We start from the raw sequence: 23,512 nt of genomic DNA on the forward strand, positions 1-23,512 counted from the left end.
TTTAAAGAAATACTTTCATTATTTTTACTTTTATTTAAAATAATATCAAAATAACTATCTGCATCTGAGAATCCTGCTAATCAAGCATTATTTAATATATTAGAATTATCTATAGGTTTAATATTAATTTTATTAATTTTAGATAATATATTATTTCTTATATTTATATTATATATATTATAATTATTTATAATAGTTGTATTAGGTTTATCTATATAATCATTTATTCATTTAATAGCTTTTATTATTAAATAATATTTAGATGTTCTATAATAACCATTAGTATAATTTAATAATTTATATATATCTTCAATACTTTGTATTTGTCATATACAAACATTACTATTATTTCTTTTATTTATATAACCTATATTAAATATATTTTTTAAATATTTTGCTAATTCATAATCATTATTTTTAAATACTATAGATATTTTAGGTGATTTATTTATATTATTAAATATATAAATATTACGGTGGATTTCTATTAATCCTGTAATATAACTACATAAATTGTCATTTATTTTAGGATTGACTTGATTAAAAGTCTTATCAATATAAGTAGAATAATATGTAATTCCTTTAAATATTGCATTTCTTTTTACAAAGATTTTATTAAAAATAAAACTATAACATATATATATATATATATTAATTTCACCAAAGGCCCCTATGATTACAGGCATAACAAATAAGAATATCATTGCTATTGCATGTCCTGTAATCAATACGTTATATGCTTGATTATTCCCATGAAAGAATTGACTGTTACCGCTGGACAGCTCCATTCTTATTATAACTGACATACCAGTACCTACCATAGATGCTATCATACCATATCCTAAATATAGTATAGCTATATCTTTATGAGATGTACTATATAATCAACGGGTTATATAACTCATTTGTTTCATTTACAAATGATTACCCTTTATTTTCTAATCTTTATTATCTCTATCTTCATTACTTCTCCTTATATTTTTAACACCTTTTATTATATATATATATAATAAATAATAAATATAAATAGTTTATAGATAAAATAATATCTCCGTCATCATAAATATAGTAGTGATATATAAATAGTATGGGTATAACCCCCTCATATATTAAATATGAGGGGGGGGGATCAATAATATTAATATAAAATATATATATATGTATATATAAATAAATATAAGAATAAATAAAAGGATAATAAAACAAAGTTATTAAAAATAAGGAAATAAAAATTAAATGAATAAATAAGCATCTAATAAATAGATAAGAGTAGGTAAGAATATAGCTAAACCCGAATAAAAGAGGTAAGAAAACAACTCAACACATAGCGATTAATTTATCATATCTAACTCTAGGTAAAGTAGCTCTAACTCAGATATAAGTAAAAGCAAATATATTAGCTTTAATACCTAAAATAATACCTGTACCACCTCCGAAGAAAAGGATAGAAGTAAGAGTAGATAAGAAAAGTATAGAAGCATATTCAGATAAGAAGAATAAAACAAAAATAGAAGAAGAATATTCAGTCATATGACCTGAAACTAATTCTGATTCAGCTTCAACATTATCAAAAGGAGGTCTAGCACATTCAGCAACACAACCTATAAAGAATATAATAGATAAAGGTAATAATGGTATACCAATTCAAATAGATTCTTGTAATTCAACATATCTTGATAAATTCATAGATCCAGCTAATAAAATACATAATAATATAATAGTTGTTAATACTAATTCATAACTAATTAATTGTGCTGTTGAACGTATAGAACCTAATAATGAATATTTACTATTAGCTGATCAACCAGCTAATAAAGTACCAAATACACCAACACTACTTATAGCTAAAGTTAAAATAAAACCATAATTATGATCAATAATAGTTATACCTGGACCAAAAGGTATAACAGATCAACATAATAAAGCTGATATTAAAGCTATCATAGGACTAACAAGTAAAATTAATTTATCTGCATGTGTAGGTAAAACTATTTCTTTTAATAATAATTTAGCTGCATCAGCTATAGCCATTAATAAACCATAATAACCTACAGCATTAGGACCAACTCTACGTTGCATATAACCTAATGTTTTACGTTCTGCTACTGTTAAAAATGCTACAGCTAATAATATAGATACAACAAATAATAATAATTCTAATATATTCATATTTATTTAGTTACAGCTATAGCCCCTATAACAGATAATATTAATATTAAACCAGTTATTATTAATAATATAGCATATTCCGTATATAATTGATTACCTACAACTATTAACTCATTAAATATATTATCTATATTAGTTACTATACCATATGTTTCATATGTTATATCTAACGGTATTAAACATATAGCTAATAAAGTTATAACTAAAGGAGATATAGTACCTTGAGGTTTATAATCAATTTTAAGTAAAGATAATATAAATAAAAATAATATAGCAATAGCACCAACATAAATAAGTATATATAATATACCCATTAATACAAAACCTTGATTATATAAACAAATGGCTGTACTAATAAAAAGAATAATAAGACAGAAAATACTTTGTACAGGTGATAATAAACCTATAGCAAGTATACTGCTTAATCCACTAATTAAATTCATAATAAAAATAAATAAAATAAAAAAGTTTTTTCTAACAAGAAAATATCACAAAGTTTATACATACTAAAACGTTTAAGTTTGGAATTGAACCAAAATACATGTATTAACAGTACATTGCTTTACCATTAAGCTACATAAACTTATTCTTGTTCTCCTAATCATTCAACAAATTCGTTAATTGAAACACATTCTAATTTAATAGGCATTAAACTATGATTAATACCACATAATTCACTACATTGACCATAATAAACACCTGTTCTTTGTATTAATGCACTTACTTGATTTAAACGACCAGGTGCTGCATCTATTTTAATACCTAAAGAAGGTAAAGCAAATGAATGTAAAACATCATTAGCTGTTACTATAAATCTTATATGAGTATCTACTGGTACAACTATAGAAGTATCAGTATCTAATAATCTTAATTGTCCCTCTTCTAACATGTCCTCAGGTATTATATATGACTCATACTCTATTGTTTCACCTGTTTCTGATACAAAATCTGAATATTCATATTTTCAATATCATTGTAAACCTATAACTTTAATAGTCATAGCTGGTGTTAAAACTTCATCACATAAGTATAATAATATAAAACTAGGGAAAGCTATAAGTAATAGAACAACAGCTGGGAATATAGTTCATATAATTTCTAAAGTTTGACCATGTTTAATATATTTATAAGCAAATGTATTATTTTTAAAATCTTTAATTATAACATATAATATATAAGAAACTAAACCTAATATAACTGCTAAATAATACATTATATGATCATATAATTCATGTATACCTTCTTGGTTAGGTGTTGCTGAATCTTGCAAACGTATACCTCAAGGTGTTGGTACATCTAATCAAATCATTTTAATAATTATTTATATTAATTTATATAATAAATCCATAAATATATGGAATCAATCGGAATTGAACCGATATTGTTCGCATGCAAAGCGAAAGATTTACCAATTAATCTATGATCCCTTTATATATATATATATATTGTATGGTATATGAATAAAATTAATAAGATTATATATATTTATATATATATATAACTTAAACATACTAGTATTGTATGATTAAACTTATTCGAAGGGTTTAATATTTGAGAAGCATTCAATATGTATCCTCAACCTTCTTAGCTAATATGTTTAAAATATAAACATAAAACCATAGGAAAGCACCTCGCTATCCTTTCGTACACTCGAGGCAACGAATAAGAAAATAACCCATAGATGATAAAATCATTACTGACTCACGTCGTAATTAACCCATCTCAAGTGACTCCTTAGAGGACGAACAGTCCTACCCTACCTAGTTGCTACGACCAGGAGGACGAGTCTAGACGACCAAAATTGTTATCGTTAATCTCTTTATATTAACTTCTATATATTTCTATATAGTTCAGACTATGTCTTAAATATCTATTATATATATATATATATAAATATTTTAGGGCTTTCGTGGTAGGATTATTGTTATAATACTCACCTACTAGTCGTTGAACGTTTCAATCACTTTTATTTATAATAATATAAATATTTATATGAAAGACTTCGCTGCAAGTCATCATAGTTAAAACCTTAGACTTTCTTGCAATTAACCCTATTTAACCTCAACTATCGTATTAATCGAGGTGGCAAACACCGCTGACGATATCAACTCTCACGCGGTATTACCCTGTTCAATTATGTTATCGTTGATCTCTTTATATCAACTTCTATATATTTCTATATAGTTCAGACTATGTCATCATCATAATTTATAATTATCCTCATTATATAGGGATCATATAATATATTTTAATATATATTATTCCTTCCTTATGAGTGAAATTATAAATCTTAGATGTTGGGCGCTCGTGGTAGAATTATTGTTAGTTTACTCATCTACTAGTCGTTGAACGTTTTTATATCTACAAATGAACTAATATAAACTTCGCTGCAAATTATCTTTTCATAAAAAATGATTAAGACTTTTATGCAATTCACCCAATTATGTTATAATATATATATTTCTATATATAAGGGACTAACATTTAATCCCTAGCGTAACTTTAATCCGTTATCGACATCCAAATCTAATGATTATGCCTGTTCACTACACTCTACTTAAGTACTAATTCCACTTGTTAGTGTTATTATCATCGCACAATTATGTTGTTATCCTTACATATATTTATATATAATTATATATTTATATTCTATTTACCATATAGAAATATTGTACGTTGTCTTACTATTATATAATAAATTTAATAAAACATTATAAATTTATAGACACATCAGATGCTTTCGCTGATGTCGACGCCCCATCGAAACTAACCTCTTTACTCTGTCTCTTATTATAAAATTTATAAAATATATATATACTTATTTTTATAAGTTTATATATTTAATTATTATAAATTAAAAGATAAGATTCTATTACTTTAAATATAGGTATCTCATTGTTATTATTAAAATAATCATAAGTAAATTATGATAAATATAATTACCTAATAAACTGAAATAAAAAGTTGTCAAATCAAAATAAAGATATAGTAAAGCTGCATAGGGTCTTTTTGTCAAACTACGGGTACACGGCATCTTCACCGCGAATGCTATTTCACTGAGTCTACTATGGATACAGTTGTCGCATCGTGTATTCATTCATGCAGGACACCAATTATGCGTCAATGAATTTCGCTACCTTCGGATCCTCACAATAAGACCGCCGTTAACATACCTTTTCAAATAATATACAAATAATATATTAAATATATTAGGCATACACCGGGCAGATATCACTTACTATACTTACTATTTCTAGAACGCAGTAAGCTATGTTTTTGGTAAACAGTCGCACGACTAAAAGCTTTATGCTAATTTGCCGAGTTCATTCACAGTAGTTGTCTCATTCTCCTTTATCATACCTGTGTCGGTTTACAGTACGGTTCTTTTACTTTTCTTGTTCTATCACCCATCAATTTTATATTTCTATCTTAATCTTAGGGACCGTTAGTTTATTATAAAACCTTATGATTCTTTAAATATATATATATATATTTTATTGGAGGGTAGTCTTATACTACCTATCGTTACTCAAGCCAGCAATCTCTTTATGATTATATTTATTTTATCATATATTCTGCTACCATATAAATATTTAAAAATATTTATATCTATAATTATGTTAAATATTTAGACCCGTATATTTTCTCTAATAACTATGTCACATCAGTGCATTGTTACATGTCCATTAACAGATGATTATTGTCAAACCCGCTGACTGATTGTCTATCTAAAGTTATTAGATTTTATTCACTTAATATAATTTATATAAATATAAATTATATATAACTTTAAAGTTATATACTTATTTGGGACATTTATTTAATAGTCTAGGTTGTTTCCTTTTAGACCTACTACCTTATCGCAATAAGTCTGACTCCTTACAATATGGTTTACTGTTCCGAGGTTTAAATCTTTTGATAAAATTATATTATAATCCCCCAAAATGATTTAAGTGCTGTACCAGTTATTACTTTATGTAAAGGCTATACTAATATATATTTCGCAGAAAACCAGCTATCGGCAAACCAGATTTGTCTGTCACTCCTACACACACCTCTTTAGAGAATATTGCTACATCCACCTATTCAGACTCTAATATAAATATTAGATCTTAGACATGTGTAGATCGTTTGCTTTCGGGCCTATATATATTAACTAAAGATTGATTAACTCAATTTCTTTATAATTTTATTATTACGCTAATATATATAACTCACTGGCCCATTATACAAGAGGTACGCCATACTATGACTGCTCTCTATTATTCTATTTACTCCTTTTCCCTCACGGTACTTTTAACTTAATACTTATTTATTGTCTTAGTAGTAGACACTACTTTATTCTCACCTCTTGATGATACTTTAAGACTACTATACTTTCACTCACCGTTACTTATATAGCCCCTGTTGGTTACTTTCGAGCTACTCAGATGTTTCATTCCACTCGATTTGTTTTACTCATTTTCATGATTTGATTGGTTAAAATTTTTAACCTTTCTATCAACTTAAATATTAGTTTTAGATCCTTAAAATAATATTATTTTCATATACCTTTTTTCAATATATCACCTTATATATATATAAATATATATTAACCTTTATTGAGATTAGAATGAGGATCATGACCTACTCGAGGTTACCATACCACTCCCACCTTCGTGGGGGGGAGGGTTATATATAACAATGAATAAATATAATAAATTTATTATTAATAATATAGGTATATTTATTAATAATCTACTTATACCTGTACTACCTAAAACTTTAAGTAAACCATTATCAACATAATAATTTAATTTACCACCAAAATTTAATACTGATCTTATTACTAAATTATTTAATAATTGATCATAATATATACGTTGGTTAAAGTAATTATATATATTAGATTTATTAATTTTATATGAGAATTCATAAATATAAACTAATAATAATGATAATGATAAACCTAATATTAAAGGTAATAATTTAAATATAGCAGGTATTGTATATTCAGTTTCTATAAATGTATTAGTATGAGGTAATCCCATTGTTAAATGGAAAGTTACATTATCTCTATAGTAACCTAAGAATATACTATATATTGCTAATATAGTCATAGGTATAGCCATATGAGTACTTTCATGTACATTAGAATAAGTTAATTTATTACCACGTGGAACATTATAGAAAGTTAAATATAAAACTCTAGTAGAGTAAATAGCTGTTAATGTAGCTGAAGCTGTAGCTAAGTAATACATTATATAACCACTAACAGAATAAGTACCATATAATGTTTCTATTATTATATCTTTAGAGTAATAACCTGTTAAACCAGGTATAGCCATTAAAGATAATGATGCTATAAACATAGTAGTATAACTAAATGGTAAATATTCTATTAAACCTCCATATTTACGCATATCTTGAGTTTCTGACATATAACTATGTATAATAGATCCTGCTGACATAAATAATAAAGCTTTAAAGAATGCATGACAATATAAATGGTATATAGCTAAGTCATATGCACTTGATCCTATAGCCAACATCATCATAGCCAATTGGGACATTGTAGATAATGCTATAACTCTTTTTATATCATTCGTAACTACTGCTATTAATCCACTTATTAATGTTGTTAATCCGGCTAATCATAATATACCTAATAATACTGATGGTGTATATTCTAATATAAATGATGATCTTACTAATACAAATACTCCTGCACATACCATTGTTGCTGCATGTAATAGTGCACTAACAGGTGTAGGCTAATATTTTATCTAATTACTTTCATAATTAATTGGACTATATCATAATAATATATATATATATATTATTCTTTACGTGTAGTCTCTGAGGATCTTATATAAATATATATATAATTTCCTGCTGATTATCCATTATTATCTATATTATTTTTACATATAAGTAAACATAGCTTTAGGATATTCCAGCATATAGTAAAGTTTAAGGAGGGCCCTTATATTTTTATTAAATTTATTTTTATAAATACTTTATTATTTATACCCATATATAACCCTCCATTGCAGACAGCAATCAACCGTGCAATCCTAGTTGTGCACTTTTAGCAGTTGCAGCTATTAATAACATAATAGCTAAAGAATTTAATATAGAAGTATCAACATGAGGTACTAATAATTCAATAGTATTAAAATCAACAGCATGGAAAAAAGATAACATACATCCTATACATATAACAAATAATGTATCACCCATACGATTTAATAATATAGCTGATAAAGCACTTTTCATAGCTGCTATACGTGTATTTCAGAATGATATTAATAAATATGATATAACTCCTACGAATTCTCATCCTATAAACATCATAACATAATTTTCACTTACAACTAATATAGTCATAAATAAAGCAAATACACTTAATATTATATAGAAACGATTACGATTAGGGTCATGTCTCATATAATCTAAAGCATATATTAATACTGCTAATGTTACTATTCCTACTGGTACCATAACAACCATAGATAATGAATCTAATAATATACCATAATTTATATTTATATCACCTAAAGATATTCAAGTACCAAAATTAATATAAATTGGTTCTTCAAAGAAATAAGTTAATCAATACATTATAAAATATTAGATACTTTCCCTCTTAATCTGTAGTATGATACTAATAAACTTAAACCTATAGCAGATTCAGCACCTGCTAAAATTATAATAAATATAGCATATAAAGTAGATTCTACATCATTAAATTGACCTCCTATATATATTATTTTAACTGTTACTGTTAATAATAATATTTCTATAGCTATTAATAATGTTATTATATTATTTTGACTGACATAAAATGTCAATAATGTTGTTAACATTGCTATCATTTTTTTTTTATATGTTTTATTTATTTCTATATGTTAATTTTTTATATTATTTAAGTATTTTTACTCATTACCATATTTTTGATAGCTATATTTTATATTAATAGCTATTTTATTAACAATCCCCCCCTCATATATATATGAGGGGTTTATAAATATATAGATATATATTTTATGAAATGTAATATGATATATATTTTAATAATAATAATTTTATTAGGGATAATATCTTTTAAGGTAAATAAATAAAATAAAAAGTAAAAAGAATAAATAAAAAGAAAGATTAATGTAAGTAAAGAGAATCTTTAATATAACCACTAAATAAGATACAGAAAACATAGGCTTGAATCATAGATATAGCGAATTCTAGACCAACTATAGCTATAACACCTGCCATAGGTATGAAACCACCTATGAAACCTAAAATAGAAGTACTCATTAAGTTAAGTATTAAAGAACCTAATATTAACATAAGTAAGTGACCTGATAAAACGTTAGCAGATAAACGTAAACCTAAAGAAATAGCTCTAGAGCTATAAGATAATGTTTCAATTAAAACTAACATAGGTACTAAAGGAAGAGGAGTACCACTAGGTACAAATAATGCAAAGAAACCTCAACCATGTATAGTTAAACCTAATATAACATTACCTATTCATAAAGATAAACTAAATGCTATTATTGCTACTAATTGTGCTGATATAGCAAAAGAATAAGGTATCATTGATATTAAATTAGCTATTAATATAAAATTAAATAATGTAAATATTAATGGAAAGTAATATCCTCCACGATTACCTATTTGACTTTTAGTCATATTTAATATTGTATCATATACTGCTAATACTGCTACACCTCATCTATTTCATCCTAAATATGATTTATTTAATAAAAATATAACACTATATATTAATGTTACTACTATTATTAAATATATTACATAATTAGTTATACTTAATGTTAAAATGTTATTTACTGTTAATAATGGTTTTATTTCAAATTGCTCTAATGGTGAAAATATCATTATAATAAAAAAAAAATTAATTATACCATCTATATATAAATATTTTATATATTTATATAACAGGTTTAGTAATAGTATATATATATTTATATACTTATAAAATATATTATCATATCCTACGAAGTGGAAATGAAAATAAATAAAAACTTAAATAAGTTATAATTTTCCACCTTCCATCTATATGGGAGTGGGATGATACCCCTTTAGGGGCATGCCCCTCCACTCTTAGAGAGAGGGGATTTACATTATAAATAAAATTATTTATAATTTAACAATAAGTATTCTAGCTATTAATAATCTTAATATATTAGGTAAAATTAAAGTAGATATAAAGAATAATAATAAAGCAATAGCTAAAATACCAAAAGTTAATAAATTAAGAAAGTAAAAAGGTACTAATTGTGGCATAAAAATATATAAAAATAATAAATGATAAAATAAAAATATATAAAAATATATAAATATAAAAAATATAAAAAACCAATCAGATTGAAGGGACTTGAACCCCCATAGCCCTACACCCAATGTAGATACGTTACCAATTACGCAACAATCTGTAGTAAACCGAGATAATGAGAATATTAGAATCAAAAAGGGAAATAAATAAAGTCCAAGATAAATAAAATAACTCGAGATCAAATAGAACATTGAGGGAATTGAACCCTAAGAAACTAATTTGCAATCAGTACATTCAACCATGAATAACAATGTTCAGAATATGACAAGCGTGGATCGAACACGCAAGATAGCATTGGAAGTGCTAGGGTTTACCAGTTAACCTATTGTCACAAAATAACCACAGCGGGAATTGAACCCGCATATATACTGTGAAGTAGTAGTATCATACCATTAGATCATGTGGTCTTAAATAAAATATAATGTCGTATTGAGGAATCGAACCCCACACCTTCCGATTACAAAACGGACGCTGTGCCTGGTCAGCTTATACGACTTTATCCTTGCCTAAGATAGGATTTGAACCTATATTAGATGCATATGAGGCATCTGTTCTAACCTTTAAACTACCTAAGCATGGATAACTACTGAGACTTGAACTCAGATATATCGCGCCACATGCGAGTGTTCTACCTTTGAACTATAGCTACCTTTTGAGGAGGGACTGAATCGAACAGTCGCAGCACTACGGCACTAAAGTTACAATTTAGGTCTAATTACCAACATTAGAACCTCCCCTTTATTATTAACCATCAAATACCTTTTGATGTTAATATATATATATATATTTTATTACGGTTAGTAGGAGTCGAACCTACACGGTCTAAGCCTGGACATCTTAAGTGTCCTATGTCTACCATTTCATCATAACCGCTTACCTTAAATATATATATATTTATATATATATATAACACCCCACAAGGAGGTGTCATCCCCCTTAAGGGTAGGATAACTATGAATAAATTTTTATAATATTAAAATTATTTATTATATAAACGTGTTATTAAAGGTTTAACAATAGGTGTAAAACGTCTTTCAAGATTTAAAGCACCTAAATTTATTTCATAAACAAATGCAATAACAAGAGATAATAAGAATATTATTAATATAGATAAACCATATAAACCATTAGAATAAGCACTAACAACATATGGTAATATAGAAGATATTTCTAAATCAAATGGTAAGAAAAGTATAGCAACTAAAATGAAAGCTACACTAAAAGCAGATCTAGATTGTTGATATGAAGTAAAACCACATTCAAAAGGACCATTTTTTTCACTATATGAATTATTTATAGATATTAAATAATTTAATACTATAAAAAATAAAGCTAATATAGGGGCTAAATATAAATAAATTTTAAACATTTTATATAGTTATTAAATATAACCCTTCTGATATAGCTGGTAAATATATAAAGAAACTTATTAATAAAGTTGTAGATAAAGCTATAGTATATGCTAATGATGGATTAATATAATTAACAACTTTATTAGTTTTACTTGTCATTAATACTTTAATAATATTAGCATAATAATAAGTAGCAATAACACTACAAATAACTATAGTAATAGTTTCAATAATATAATTATCTTGTAAAGCTGCTGATAAAATATAGTATTTAGCATAGAATCCTGGTAAAGGTGGTATACCTATTAATGAAAATAAAGCTAATATTAAACATAAAGCTAAAGTTAAATTAGGTAATTTTAATTGATGTATATATAATAAAGGTGATCATTTAGATATAGGATTATTTATATATTCACTTGCACTTAATATACCTAAGAATAATATTAAATGAGTTAAAACATATTGTATTAAATATATATATAATGATGAATCATAAGATATAATAGTTAATAAAATATAACCAAAATTAAGTAATCCACTATATGCTAATATTGTTTTTATATTAACTTGAAATAATGGTTTATAAGCAGCTATAAATAATGATAAATAAAAGAATATTATTAAAATATGATGATGGAATAATGAAGCATTAGAAAATATTCATGATACTATAGATAATTTAGCTACAATACTTATATAAGCAGTTATATATGTAGGTGCATAATTATATACAGCTATACTTCAACGATGTAAAGGTGCCATACCCATTTTAAATAATAAAGCTATTAATAAAATATCAAAATAATCATAAGCATTACTATAAGAATAGAATATCATTATATCTGATATATTAGTTGTACCTGTTAAAGCATATATAAAATATGATGATATTAATATTATAGTTGAAGCTATACCTCCCATTAAAAAGTATAATAAAGAAGCTCTAGAAGCATTATAAGATCTATTATGTAAACCAGTTAATAAATATAAAGAATAACTTTGTAATTCAATAACAACATATAATGATAATAAATCATTAACTAATGGGAATAATAATAAACCTATAATATTAGCTAATAATAATAATAAATAATAAGGTGATTTTAAATCATATCTTTGATTACTTGTAGTATATATTAATAATATTATAACTAAACTTAATATTAAATATATTATAGGTAAATTAGTAGGTGTTAAACTAAATCAATTATTATATAAAGTTATACCTGGAGATAATGCAACAATATCAGTAGATATTATTAACATTATTAATGTAAATATAATAGTTAAAGTACCTAATCTATTAACTATTATAGAATGACTATTTTTAAGACCAATAAGTCTTAAAGATTCATTAGGAAAAGTTGAGAAAACTAAAAAAATTAAAAATGATGTAAATAACATTTTAAAGAAATTAATAATAAATATATATTATATAAATATATAATGATCTAATTAGATCATTATATAAAATAAATATATAATGGCATAGTAAGAATCGAACTTACATAACATTATTCGTAATAATATGCACTAACCATTATGCTATATGCCAACGGATAGCCAGCGAGTCGAACGCTGAGAACATAAATGTTACTACATAGCAAGTAGGTCGGCTTACCAATGCCTAGCTATCCTTTTATTATTATTTAAATTTATTAACGCTTTGCATCAGACTCGAACTGACAACTCTTATAGTGACATTATAAGGCTTTACCTTTAAGCTACCAAAGCTATAACTGAGTCGGCATGATTCGAACATACATAAGCCTATCTCAAATATAGGGGACTTGCCAATTAGTCTACAACTCATCTCATAATAATTATACAATTCATATTTTATTATATATTCATAACCCGTTGTAGACTGTACAATCTTTTTCATTTGAAAAAGATTAGTCTACAACTCATACTTATTCTTTATTATATTTATTATTATCTTCCCTCCCTTCCTCATATTTAATATATGAGTAAGGGGGGATAACACTTATAATATATAAATATCTTAATATAAATATAAAATATATATATATAAATATAAGAATATAAATCGATTTATCACACCCTCTAAGGGTAGGGAGGGTAAAATAAATGATCACCAGGCATATGGTGATAAGGGGGGGGGGTGTGTAAAGAAATAAAATTAGTCTAGTAAGAATTGAACTTACATCTATCGATTATCAATCGATCTCTCTACCATTGAGATATAGACTATTGAGTAGAATATATTTAAAAATAATAAAACCCGATCAGGTTCCCCTAACCGAACCGTATTTCAACTTACAGCAGGTCACTTGTAAACAAACCTAGGTCAAATTTAACTTAATTAAAAGTTAAAAATGTAAGGAAAGTAAGAGTTTCTTGCTGTTGATGAGTGGTTAGTACGAAGTAGTTAAAAATTTCACCGCGACACTCTAGTTCGCGATTACTAGCAATTCCTCCTTCATGTAATCGAATTTCAGACTACAATCCATGAAAGTAACTATGTCATAATCTTATTGTTTAATATTTAAATTAATTTTAAAATATAAATATAATTGTCAATAACTTCGTAACACGTCTATAGCCCATCTCATAAGGGTCATCATGATTAGTCTTCGGCCCCGACTTCCCATTATTTCTCAATAATGCTTAATATATAAAAATATATATAAGGGATTACGTTCATTAAATAACTAAATATTAAACCTCACGGCATGAACTGACGACAACGATGTAACGCCTGTAAGATATTCAAGAGATGGTAAGATTTTAGGAGGATTATCCAATTAAACGACATGTTCCACTGCTCATGACTACAACCGTCTAATGTCTTGTATTTCACCCTTGCGAGCGTACTAGTCAGGCGGAATACTATTCATTTTCACTTTTCTTTTATTGTATTCATAGTTCACTGCTACGACTAAATGGGTATCGAATCCATGTTGCGCCCGTAGCCTTCACCTCACAACGTCAATAAATTATTGTGATTTTATTGCTGTCATAATGTTTTCGTTGTATTTCATCCCTCTAACTTTATTTCATATCACTTTATAATTTATTCTAATTTATTTTAATTATAAATCGTTCTACAGGTTCTTTAAGCCATTCCGAACAATGCTAGCCCTCCATGTCTAACCGCAGCTGCTGGCACATGTTTTAGTTAGGACTTTTTCATATATATATCATTATTATATATACTTAGAAGTTTATAGTTTTCCTTTAATTATTTTTATCTAATAATATTTCCCCCCGAAGGGAGATATAAAATTATTTATATAATTTCCTTCTCGTAGATAGCTTGATCAATCGTTAGATCATTGTCAAAGATTCCCCACTGCTGCTCTTAATAAGAGTAACCTCTATCGAAGTTATGTGGCCGTTGTGACGAAAATCGCCGGCTCCAGTTCCATGGCTAGATTTTTACATCTAATACCTACATCTGTAATGTATAATTTTTTTTATACATTGTCACTCACCTTATCACAATTTATATATATAAATATATAAATTATTTGCATGTGTTATGCCTCTACATAGCATTAGATCTGAACCAACATCATGTTCTCATTTATTTTGTTAATTTATATTGAATTACTCAGAATTGAACTGAGATACATCCATTATGAGTGGACTGCTCTACCATTGAGCTATAATTCATTTCTTATGTGCAGTAGATAGATTCGAACTACCAATTACAAGGTTATGAGCATTGCATGTTACCATTACATTATACTGCTTACCTTATATATTTTTTATTTATTCTATCCTTTTTTATCTTCTCCTTATTTTATATTTATTATCTATATAAACATATATAGCTATCTAATACCTAATAATAGATTTATTTATAATATATATACTTTATTACTTATATACATATTATGCCTCGTAAAGTAATATCAACCCCTCCGAAAGGGGTATAAATGACCCACAAGAAGTTATCATACCCCCCCCTTTTTATTAAAAAAAGGGGGGGGGGTAAATTATTATTCTTTATACCTCACATATTATTCCCCGCCACCAAATTATTGGTGGCTATATTTAAGAATCTATAAAATATTCTTTATATATAATATATTATATATATATATACTCTTTAATATATATATATTTCCTATTATATTTATATAGGTATAGTGAATATGTAAATAATATACTTTATAAATATATAAATATTTATTATTATATATATATATAAGTTAAATGAATAAATATAAAAGAGAAGGAGCGTCTCATAATAAGTCTGTTAATCAAATAGGGAAAATACCTAAGAAAATAGTTGGTATAATTAAAGATAACATAAGAATAGTTTCTCTATAAGTACAATCAGCTGTTAGACTTACATAAGGTGTTTTAACACCACCTGTTAATCTATTAGTTAATTTCATTTGATAACAAGCTGATAAAAGAACAGAGATAGCAGCAATACCACCAAGTAAAGGAGCTCTATTAATAGAACCAGTTAATGATAATAATTCTCCTATAAAGTTAATAGATAAAGGAGTACCTATGTTACAGAAACTTAATATAATAAAGTAAACTGATAAATAAGGCATATAAGTTATTAAACCTTGGAAATATTGTACTAATCTATTATGATATCTATCATATAATATACCACCAACTATAATAAATAAACCTGGAGATACAAAACCATGAGCTATAGATAAAACTAAACTACCTGTTATACCTGTTATACTATTAGAAAATATACCTAATATACAAACAGCCATATGTGATATAGAACTATATGCTATTATAACTTTTAAATCAGTTTGTCTTAAAGTTATAATTGATGTATATATTATTGTTATTATACATATTATATATATAATAGGTGTATATAATATAGAAGCATCAGATAAAGTAGGTAAAATTAATCTTATTATAGCATAAACTGCTAATTTTAATATAACTCCAGCTAATAATATTGAACCAGCTAATGGTGATTCTGAATGTACTACAGGTAATCAAGTATGTACAGGTACTAATGGTGTTTTAACAGCTATACCTATTGATATAGCTAAAAATAATATACATTGTAAATCTATAGATAAAACTAATAAACTTGTTGCTTGATAATCAGTATTATCAATTATAACTTCATATAATGCTATAGCTAATAACATAAATAAAGATGAAAATAATGTATATATTAAAATATAATCAGCTGCTTTATCTTTATTTGCTGCACCATATAAACCTATTAATATAAATAAAGGTGCTAATGATGCTTCAAAATATATATAGAAAGATGTCATATCTTGACACATAAAATTTATTAATAATATTATACCTAAATTTAATACTAATTCAAAATATAAATTACTACGTATATTATTTCAATTAGATATTATTGATATAGGTAATATATATATAGTTAATAATATTAAAACATCAGCAAAACCATCTGTAGTATAATATACATCTATTTCTGATCAATCATATAATGTAGGTATTGCTATCAATACACTAGCTATTAAAAATATATGTTTAGATATATTATTAAATATTCTAGATGTTATTGATGTTAAACCTGTTAAAAATATAAATAATAATGTCATTTATTTTATTTTAATTTAATTTTATTATCTTGTCTATGACTAAAGGGATTTGAACCCTTATATATAAATATAATTAGACCTAAACTAATCGCGTCTACCAATTCCGCCATAGTCATACGGATGCAACGTGATTCGAACACGTGGATCTTTCAATCTTAATATCTCAAATATTATGCTTTAAACCTCTCAGCCATACATCCTTACCTTATATATTTATAGTATAAATATATATATATAGCCACCAGGTATATCCATTTATATTCCCTGAAGGGGTACGTAAAGGGTAAATATATCTTTATTTTTTCTAATTTATATTGCATACTAAGTATAATATATGGTTTTATTAATTTTATAATAATAGACATAGATTTAACAGTAATATAAATTCTAAATTAATATTTTCTATAATTTTATTATCAGCTAAATGTAAAGTTATAATTATATTAAATTTAGTTAATAATAAATTTTGTAATCAAATAACTTCATATAAAAAAGAAATAAAATATATATTATAAGGCCCATACCTTCTATTAGAAATAATTCTTTTATATGTCATATATTATTGATACTATGAATAAATATTTTATACATTATTTTTGTATATAATAAATCTTAATGATGTACTATTATATCTGTTTAAAATTAAACAGCGTATAATAATAGGAAAGAAATCATAAGACAGAATAATCCACAAGCCTCCGCAAGAGCGAACCCTAGGATTGCTTGAGGGAATAATGTTGAACGTAAAGAAGGGTTACGTGAAGTACCGTTAATTAAAGCTACGAATACTAAAGCAATACCTATGGCTGCTCCTCCTAATCCTAATGTTGCTATTGAAGCTCCTATGTATTTTGCTGCTAATGCTAATTGCATATTTATTAAAAAATTTATATCTATTTATACTTTTCTTCTCCTTATTATAATATATATTATTATTGTTAAAATAACTCCCTTCAAGGGGGTGTCAACCCCATTAGGGGGGAGGTATAACTATGAATAAATAAATAAAGAAAATTTATGAACCTCATCAATAAACAATAATGTAAATAAATAATCATATAACATCTAAAACATGTAAATAAAGAATAGTAGTTTCAGCACCTACATGAGAAGTATTAGTGAAATCATAATTATAAACACGTCAAGTACAAACAACAAGCATAATAACTAACATAATCATATGAATACCATGTAAACCAGTTAAAGCAAAGAAAGTAGAACCATAAACACCATCAGAGATAGTGAAACCGGCAAAAGAGTATTCAAGAATTTGACAGAAAACGAATAAAGCTATAAGTAAAGTACTATAAATAAAACCATATAAAGTATTAGAACGATTACCATTAATTAAAGCATGATGAGCATAAGTAATAGTAACACCAGAAGCTAATAAAATAATAGTATTTAATAAAGGTAATTCAGCTGGTGAAATAGCTTCTATACCCATAGGAGGTCAACTCATACCTATTTCCATAGTAGGATTTAAAGCAGAATGTAAATAAGCTCAGAATAATGAACTAAATATTAATATTTCACTAACTACAAATAATAAGAAACCTTGATTTAATCCTCTTTTTACAGCTATAGTATGATCTCCTAAATATGTACTTTCAGCTATAATATCTTTAAATCATAATGTCATACTATATAATACAGTTATTAAACTTATAAATATAAATATATTATTACTTATATATCCATGTGCTGTTAAACCTAATGATAAAGCTAAATTCATTAAACTAAATGATGTAAATATAGGTCATGGTGAAGGACCTACTAAATGAAATGGATGTAATTGTATATATCCTCTTACATTATTTGTCATTATTTTTTATTTTATATTTTTTAATATACTTTTATATTTATTTTTATTAAGGTATGAGTAAGATTGGAATCGAACCAATATAGATTGCTTAAAAGGCAATAGTCTTGACCATTAGACGACTAACTCTTGTTTATATTTATATTGCCTACGTCGAGAATCGAACTCGCAACCATCGCGCTTCAAGCGAATGCTTTACCAATTAAGCTACAAAGGCCTTGGAGCCTTCGTTGCTTGATAACCTCTTTAAAGGGTCATTAAGCTACAAAGGCTATTTATATATTATATACAAGAGCAAGTAGAATCGAACTACTATAACATGTGTTGAAGACACGGACTTTACCATTAAGCTATACTCTTATTAGGTCATGTAGGAATTGAACCTACGGCTTGGATGTGTAAGATCCATGATTTTACCACTAATCGAATAACCTTTTAATTTTATTCCTTTGGAAATTGATAACCTCAAAATAGATCATAATATCCCGTAGGAAAATTATTTATTTTAATAGTTATACCCCCTTCGGTGCGTTACTATTAATAATAATATTATATTATTTATATATGGTCACCAGATATTTAGTGGCGAAACTAATATAAAATATTGTTTCGTTGGGATTCGAACCCAAATAATCACTTTAGAAGAGTGATGTTCTACCTTTAAACTACAAAACATTACTTCTCCTTCAATGAATATATATAAAATATAAAATAAAACTATGAATAAATATATGAGTATTAAATTAATAGTTAACTATAGTTTATTACCAATATAGAATAAAATATTTTCTATAGAAGAAATAACAGGAACTAAGATAAGATAATAAGCAAAGTAATAAGCAGTAGCATATTGCCCTAATTCAATAAATGGTACTTCAACATGAAGTTGACCTAAGTTACCTAAAAGTATAAAATTAAATATAAATAAAAAGAAAGATAATTTAGATAAAACTTTGAAAGTATTACCTCTAATAACTGATCTATCTGTTATAGGTAAAATTAATAAAATAAGTAAAGCACCAAACATTGCAATAACTCCTCCTAATTTATCTGGTATAGATCTTAATATAGCATAGAAAGGTAATAAATACCATTCAGGAACGATCGAAGGTGGAGTTACCATTGGATTTCCCGGTATATAATTATCACTATGACCCATAGTATTAGGTGAAAAGAATACAAATAAACTAAATATTATTATGAAGACGAATACAGTTACAAGATCTTTGAAAACGAAATAACTATGCATTGGGATTCTATCCATATTACCTGAAATACCAACAGGGTTAGATGAACCATGTATATGTAATGCCATAAAAATGCATAACAACTAAAAGCTGCTAATATAAATGGTAATAAATAAGGTAAAGCAAAGAATCTTTGTATAGTAGGATTACTCTCAGAGAAACCTCCTCAGAAGACATAAGATTTACCTATATATATATATCATTTAAATATATATATATATATAGCCACCAATAATTTGGTGGCGGGGAAAAATATATTATTATCTTTATTGTACGGTATTGTCTTCCATTTTTATTTATATTAAATACATATGGATGTGGGGCGCTCGTGGTTAATTTATGGTTATAGGTACTCATTACCTAGTCGTTGAACGTTTATTATCTTTATAATATTTATTTTTATTTTATTCATATAGATAATACTTCGCTGCGAATTGTCCATATATTTGTAGGGAGTTCCTCGCAATTCACCCTATTTTCCTATAATTCTTACGATTTATGGCCGCTCATCTTATTAATTCTATTAGATTTATATACAATATATACCCACCCCCCCCCCCACCTTCGTGGGGGTAGGAAGATATCCTAGAAATAGGTCATTATATTATATAATGGTAAGATGTTTAATAAACGGAACTATATCTTGTCCTATAAATGGTATAGCTGATAATAAATTAGTAATAACGGTTGCCCCTCAGTGAGACATTTGTCCGTAGACCAAGCAATACAAAATTTTTCGACTGTGCATTAAGCATCATTTCAGATACCCACTTGTGTTCCAGTCTGTAGCGATTATTTATTTAACCGACGATCTTATTATTATACTTTGATCGTTTTCACAAGCATTGCCAATGATATTAAATATCATTAATAATTTAATAAATTATTTACTTACTATAATTTTTCTAATAAAAGTTACAATTATAGCCATATATAGCCATCTGATACTTGATGGTGGTAATATATATGTAAAAGTAGACTATCTATATATATATATATTATCTTCTTATATAATATTTATTGTTTCAATCATAATTATATAAACCTGATTTAATTCTACTTAATTTATTTATAAAATTATTATATAATAAATTATCTTTTACTATTTTATCTGTAAAATCTTTATTACTATTAATATAATTATTATTTAAATATTTACTAAAAATATTAGGAATATAAATTCAACCTATATCTAATGAACGTTTAATAGTTTTATTACTACAGCATAAAAAATGACTAGCAGTATTTATATTTTTAAATTCACATAAATAATTATTATCTAAATCATAAATATTTATTTTTAAATTATTATAGCCACCTGGTTCTTGGTGGTGAAGAATTAATTTACCTTTACGTTCTGATTGAAGTTTACTTAATAATAAACGACGTTCATTAGAAAATGTAGATTTTAATTTTTCAATAGTTTCATCAGTTTGTTTATATCCTATACTAGTACTTGCTTCTCTCAAAATATTATATTTTGGTATTAAAGAAGTTAAATACATTGTTTCTAAATCGTAAAGATTATTACTATATAAATTTATATCTTTTATATAGCCACCAGGTATCTGGTGGCGGGAGTAAAAATCAATATTATCAATTTCTTTATATTTGGGGTAATATTCTAATATACCAAATATAAAATTATTTAAACCATCTTTTAGTATAGCTCTTTTTACTAATTTATTACCATGAAAATTTAACATATGATTAGTAAATCTAGTATATATTTTATTAATACTAGCAGAACCTATATAATAATTACGAGATAATTTATTGATTATTATATAAATACCTCCTTTATTTTTAAGATGTGTAATCATTTTAGAACGAACTTTATTATCTTGTAGATTAATTCAATAATCTTCAACATTAATACTTAATTCTTTAAATATTTCCTCAGGATTAGTTTCATCTTGTTTAGGATTAACATAATAACTTATAAATCTCTTTTGATTGAAAATATATTTTTTATAGCCACCAGATTTCTGGTGGCGAAGATTATTATTATATATAGATTTTGGGCTATTGTTTGTGTAACCCATAAAAGCTGTAGCTATTACTAATATAAATATTATAACTCCTATTGATCAAACTAGAACTCTAGGTGTTTTATAACTACCATAATATAATGCTTTACCTATATGTAAGTATAAACATATAAAGAAGAATGAAGCACCATTTGCATGTATGTATCTTAATAATCAACCTGCATTAACGTCTCTCATAATATGCTCAACTGAATTAAAGGCTAATTCTATATTACTTGAATAATGCATTGCTAAAAATATACCACTAGCTATTTGTATAACTAAACATAACCCTAATAATGAACCAACATTTCATCAATAATTAATTGAACTTGGTTGTGGGCTATCTATTAGATAACTATTAACTAATGATAAATAAGGATTTGATTTTCTTATTGTCATTTTTTTATTGTTTTTAATTAATTCTTTACTTTTATTTATAAAATATATGTCTTTTTTGATCTTCTTACCTTAATAACTTCCCGCAATAAGGTGTAATCCCCCCGAAGGGTATATAACTATGAATAAATTTATATATAAACAAATAATAACCTCGAAAAAGGTAATTATTGATTACTTGGAGATGTTAATACAGGTAACTCAGTAAATGTGTGGTACTCTGCAGGTCTAGTAAGTATTAATTCTAAATCTGATTCTCTTACTTCTCTAGCTAAATTAGACTCTGTAAAGTCAGGTGTAACAGGTACTTCTATTTCTTCATTTTCACCATTTTCTAATTGTACTAAAACACTTTTTAATCCAACTATAACAGATATAACTGATATAGCTGAACCTACACTAGCTATTAAATTTCAACCTATAAATGCATCTGGGTATTGAGGTATACGACGTGGCATACCATTTAGACCTAAGAAATGCATAGGTAAGAAAATAATATTAACTGATATAAATAATAATCAGAAGTGTATTTCACCTCATATACGGTTATATTTTAAACCAAACATAGCTGGTCCTCAATAATAATAACCACCTATAAGGCTAAATAAA

The 23,512-nt window shown here is 25.8% G+C and overlaps 5 protein-coding genes, 16 non-coding genes and 6 pseudogenes across 27 annotated transcripts; all 27 read right to left on the reverse strand. All coding sequences in view use genetic code 12, as the record gives it.

The window, feature by feature from the left end:
* Positions 1–326: 326 nt before the first annotated feature.
* Positions 327–833, reverse strand: PGUG_05916 (uncharacterized protein; the record flags this gene model as incomplete). The annotated part of the gene is made up of 1 exon (XM_001481858.1): positions 327–833. One exon carries the CDS (start codon positions 831–833, stop codon positions 327–329), a length of 507 nt encoding a protein of 168 aa, XP_001481908.2.
* A 1,848-nt stretch (positions 834–2,681) lies between these two features.
* On the reverse strand, positions 2,682–2,752 carry PGUG_06040. The gene has a single exon. It is a non-coding gene; the product is annotated as a tRNA-Asn (tRNA).
* Positions 2,753–3,524: 772 nt separating this feature from the next.
* Positions 3,525–3,596, reverse strand: PGUG_06039. The gene has a single exon. It is a non-coding gene; the product is annotated as a tRNA-Ala (tRNA).
* A 3,192-nt stretch (positions 3,597–6,788) lies between these two features.
* Positions 6,789–7,721, reverse strand: PGUG_05917 (uncharacterized protein; the record flags this gene model as incomplete). The annotated part of the gene is made up of 1 exon (XM_001481859.1): positions 6,789–7,721. The coding sequence occupies one exon, from the start codon at positions 7,719–7,721 to the stop codon at positions 6,789–6,791; it is 933 nt and encodes a 310-aa protein (XP_001481909.1).
* A 2,810-nt stretch (positions 7,722–10,531) lies between these two features.
* Positions 10,532–10,604, reverse strand: PGUG_06038 (annotated as a pseudogene). Its single transcript has one exon. The product of its transcript is annotated as a tRNA-OTHER (tRNA).
* A 160-nt stretch (positions 10,605–10,764) lies between these two features.
* Positions 10,765–10,836, reverse strand: PGUG_06037 (annotated as a pseudogene). The gene has a single exon. The product of its transcript is annotated as a tRNA-OTHER (tRNA).
* Positions 10,837–10,840: 4 nt separating this feature from the next.
* PGUG_06036 lies at positions 10,841–10,911 on the reverse strand. The gene has a single exon. It is a non-coding gene; the product is annotated as a tRNA-Glu (tRNA).
* Positions 10,912–10,926: 15 nt separating this feature from the next.
* Positions 10,927–10,999, reverse strand: PGUG_06035. The gene has a single exon. It is a non-coding gene; the product is annotated as a tRNA-Thr (tRNA).
* An 8-nt stretch (positions 11,000–11,007) lies between these two features.
* PGUG_06034 lies at positions 11,008–11,079 on the reverse strand. Its single transcript has one exon. It is a non-coding gene; the product is annotated as a tRNA-Met (tRNA).
* Positions 11,080–11,082: 3 nt separating this feature from the next.
* Positions 11,083–11,153, reverse strand: PGUG_06033. Its single transcript has one exon. It is a non-coding gene; the product is annotated as a tRNA-His (tRNA).
* A 143-nt stretch (positions 11,154–11,296) lies between these two features.
* PGUG_06032 lies at positions 11,297–11,377 on the reverse strand (annotated as a pseudogene). The gene has a single exon. The product of its transcript is annotated as a tRNA-OTHER (tRNA).
* A 1,965-nt stretch (positions 11,378–13,342) lies between these two features.
* PGUG_06031 lies at positions 13,343–13,414 on the reverse strand. The gene has a single exon. It is a non-coding gene; the product is annotated as a tRNA-Arg (tRNA).
* Positions 13,415–13,521: 107 nt separating this feature from the next.
* On the reverse strand, positions 13,522–13,593 carry PGUG_06030. The gene has a single exon. It is a non-coding gene; the product is annotated as a tRNA-Asp (tRNA).
* Positions 13,594–13,598: 5 nt separating this feature from the next.
* PGUG_06029 lies at positions 13,599–13,671 on the reverse strand (annotated as a pseudogene). The gene has a single exon. The product of its transcript is annotated as a tRNA-OTHER (tRNA).
* Positions 13,672–14,002: 331 nt separating this feature from the next.
* PGUG_06028 lies at positions 14,003–14,073 on the reverse strand. The gene has a single exon. It is a non-coding gene; the product is annotated as a tRNA-Ile (tRNA).
* A 1,354-nt stretch (positions 14,074–15,427) lies between these two features.
* PGUG_06027 lies at positions 15,428–15,498 on the reverse strand. The gene has a single exon. It is a non-coding gene; the product is annotated as a tRNA-Met (tRNA).
* Positions 15,499–15,506: 8 nt separating this feature from the next.
* On the reverse strand, positions 15,507–15,578 carry PGUG_06026. The gene has a single exon. It is a non-coding gene; the product is annotated as a tRNA-Met (tRNA).
* Positions 15,579–16,091: 513 nt separating this feature from the next.
* On the reverse strand, positions 16,092–16,574 carry PGUG_05918 (uncharacterized protein; the record flags this gene model as incomplete). The annotated part of the gene is made up of 1 exon (XM_001481860.1): positions 16,092–16,574. The coding sequence occupies one exon, from the start codon at positions 16,572–16,574 to the stop codon at positions 16,092–16,094; it is 483 nt and encodes a 160-aa protein (XP_001481910.1).
* An 865-nt stretch (positions 16,575–17,439) lies between these two features.
* PGUG_06025 lies at positions 17,440–17,521 on the reverse strand (annotated as a pseudogene). The gene has a single exon. The product of its transcript is annotated as a tRNA-OTHER (tRNA).
* Position 17,522: 1 nt separating this feature from the next.
* PGUG_06024 lies at positions 17,523–17,605 on the reverse strand. The gene has a single exon. It is a non-coding gene; the product is annotated as a tRNA-Ser (tRNA).
* A 1,679-nt stretch (positions 17,606–19,284) lies between these two features.
* On the reverse strand, positions 19,285–19,356 carry PGUG_06023. The gene has a single exon. It is a non-coding gene; the product is annotated as a tRNA-Lys (tRNA).
* A 16-nt stretch (positions 19,357–19,372) lies between these two features.
* On the reverse strand, positions 19,373–19,444 carry PGUG_06022. Its single transcript has one exon. It is a non-coding gene; the product is annotated as a tRNA-Phe (tRNA).
* Positions 19,445–19,516: 72 nt separating this feature from the next.
* PGUG_06021 lies at positions 19,517–19,587 on the reverse strand. Its single transcript has one exon. It is a non-coding gene; the product is annotated as a tRNA-Sec (tRNA).
* Positions 19,588–19,589: 2 nt separating this feature from the next.
* PGUG_06020 lies at positions 19,590–19,661 on the reverse strand (annotated as a pseudogene). Its single transcript has one exon. The product of its transcript is annotated as a tRNA-OTHER (tRNA).
* A 170-nt stretch (positions 19,662–19,831) lies between these two features.
* Positions 19,832–19,902, reverse strand: PGUG_06019. Its single transcript has one exon. It is a non-coding gene; the product is annotated as a tRNA-Arg (tRNA).
* A 79-nt stretch (positions 19,903–19,981) lies between these two features.
* Positions 19,982–20,542, reverse strand: PGUG_05919 (uncharacterized protein; the record flags this gene model as incomplete). Its single annotated transcript, XM_001481861.1, has 1 exon — positions 19,982–20,542. The coding sequence occupies one exon, from the start codon at positions 20,540–20,542 to the stop codon at positions 19,982–19,984; it is 561 nt and encodes a 186-aa protein (XP_001481911.1).
* Positions 20,543–21,655: 1,113 nt separating this feature from the next.
* On the reverse strand, positions 21,656–22,297 carry PGUG_05920 (uncharacterized protein; the record flags this gene model as incomplete). The annotated part of the gene is made up of 1 exon (XM_001481862.1): positions 21,656–22,297. The coding sequence occupies one exon, from the start codon at positions 22,295–22,297 to the stop codon at positions 21,656–21,658; it is 642 nt and encodes a 213-aa protein (XP_001481912.1).
* Between the last annotated feature and the right edge of the window lie 1,215 nt (positions 22,298–23,512).

Source organism: Meyerozyma guilliermondii, genomic scaffold (genome assembly GCF_000149425.1).
Source record: "Meyerozyma guilliermondii ATCC 6260 scaffold_9 genomic scaffold, whole genome shotgun sequence".
Lineage (NCBI taxonomy): Eukaryota > Fungi > Ascomycota > Pichiomycetes > Serinales > Debaryomycetaceae > Meyerozyma > Meyerozyma guilliermondii.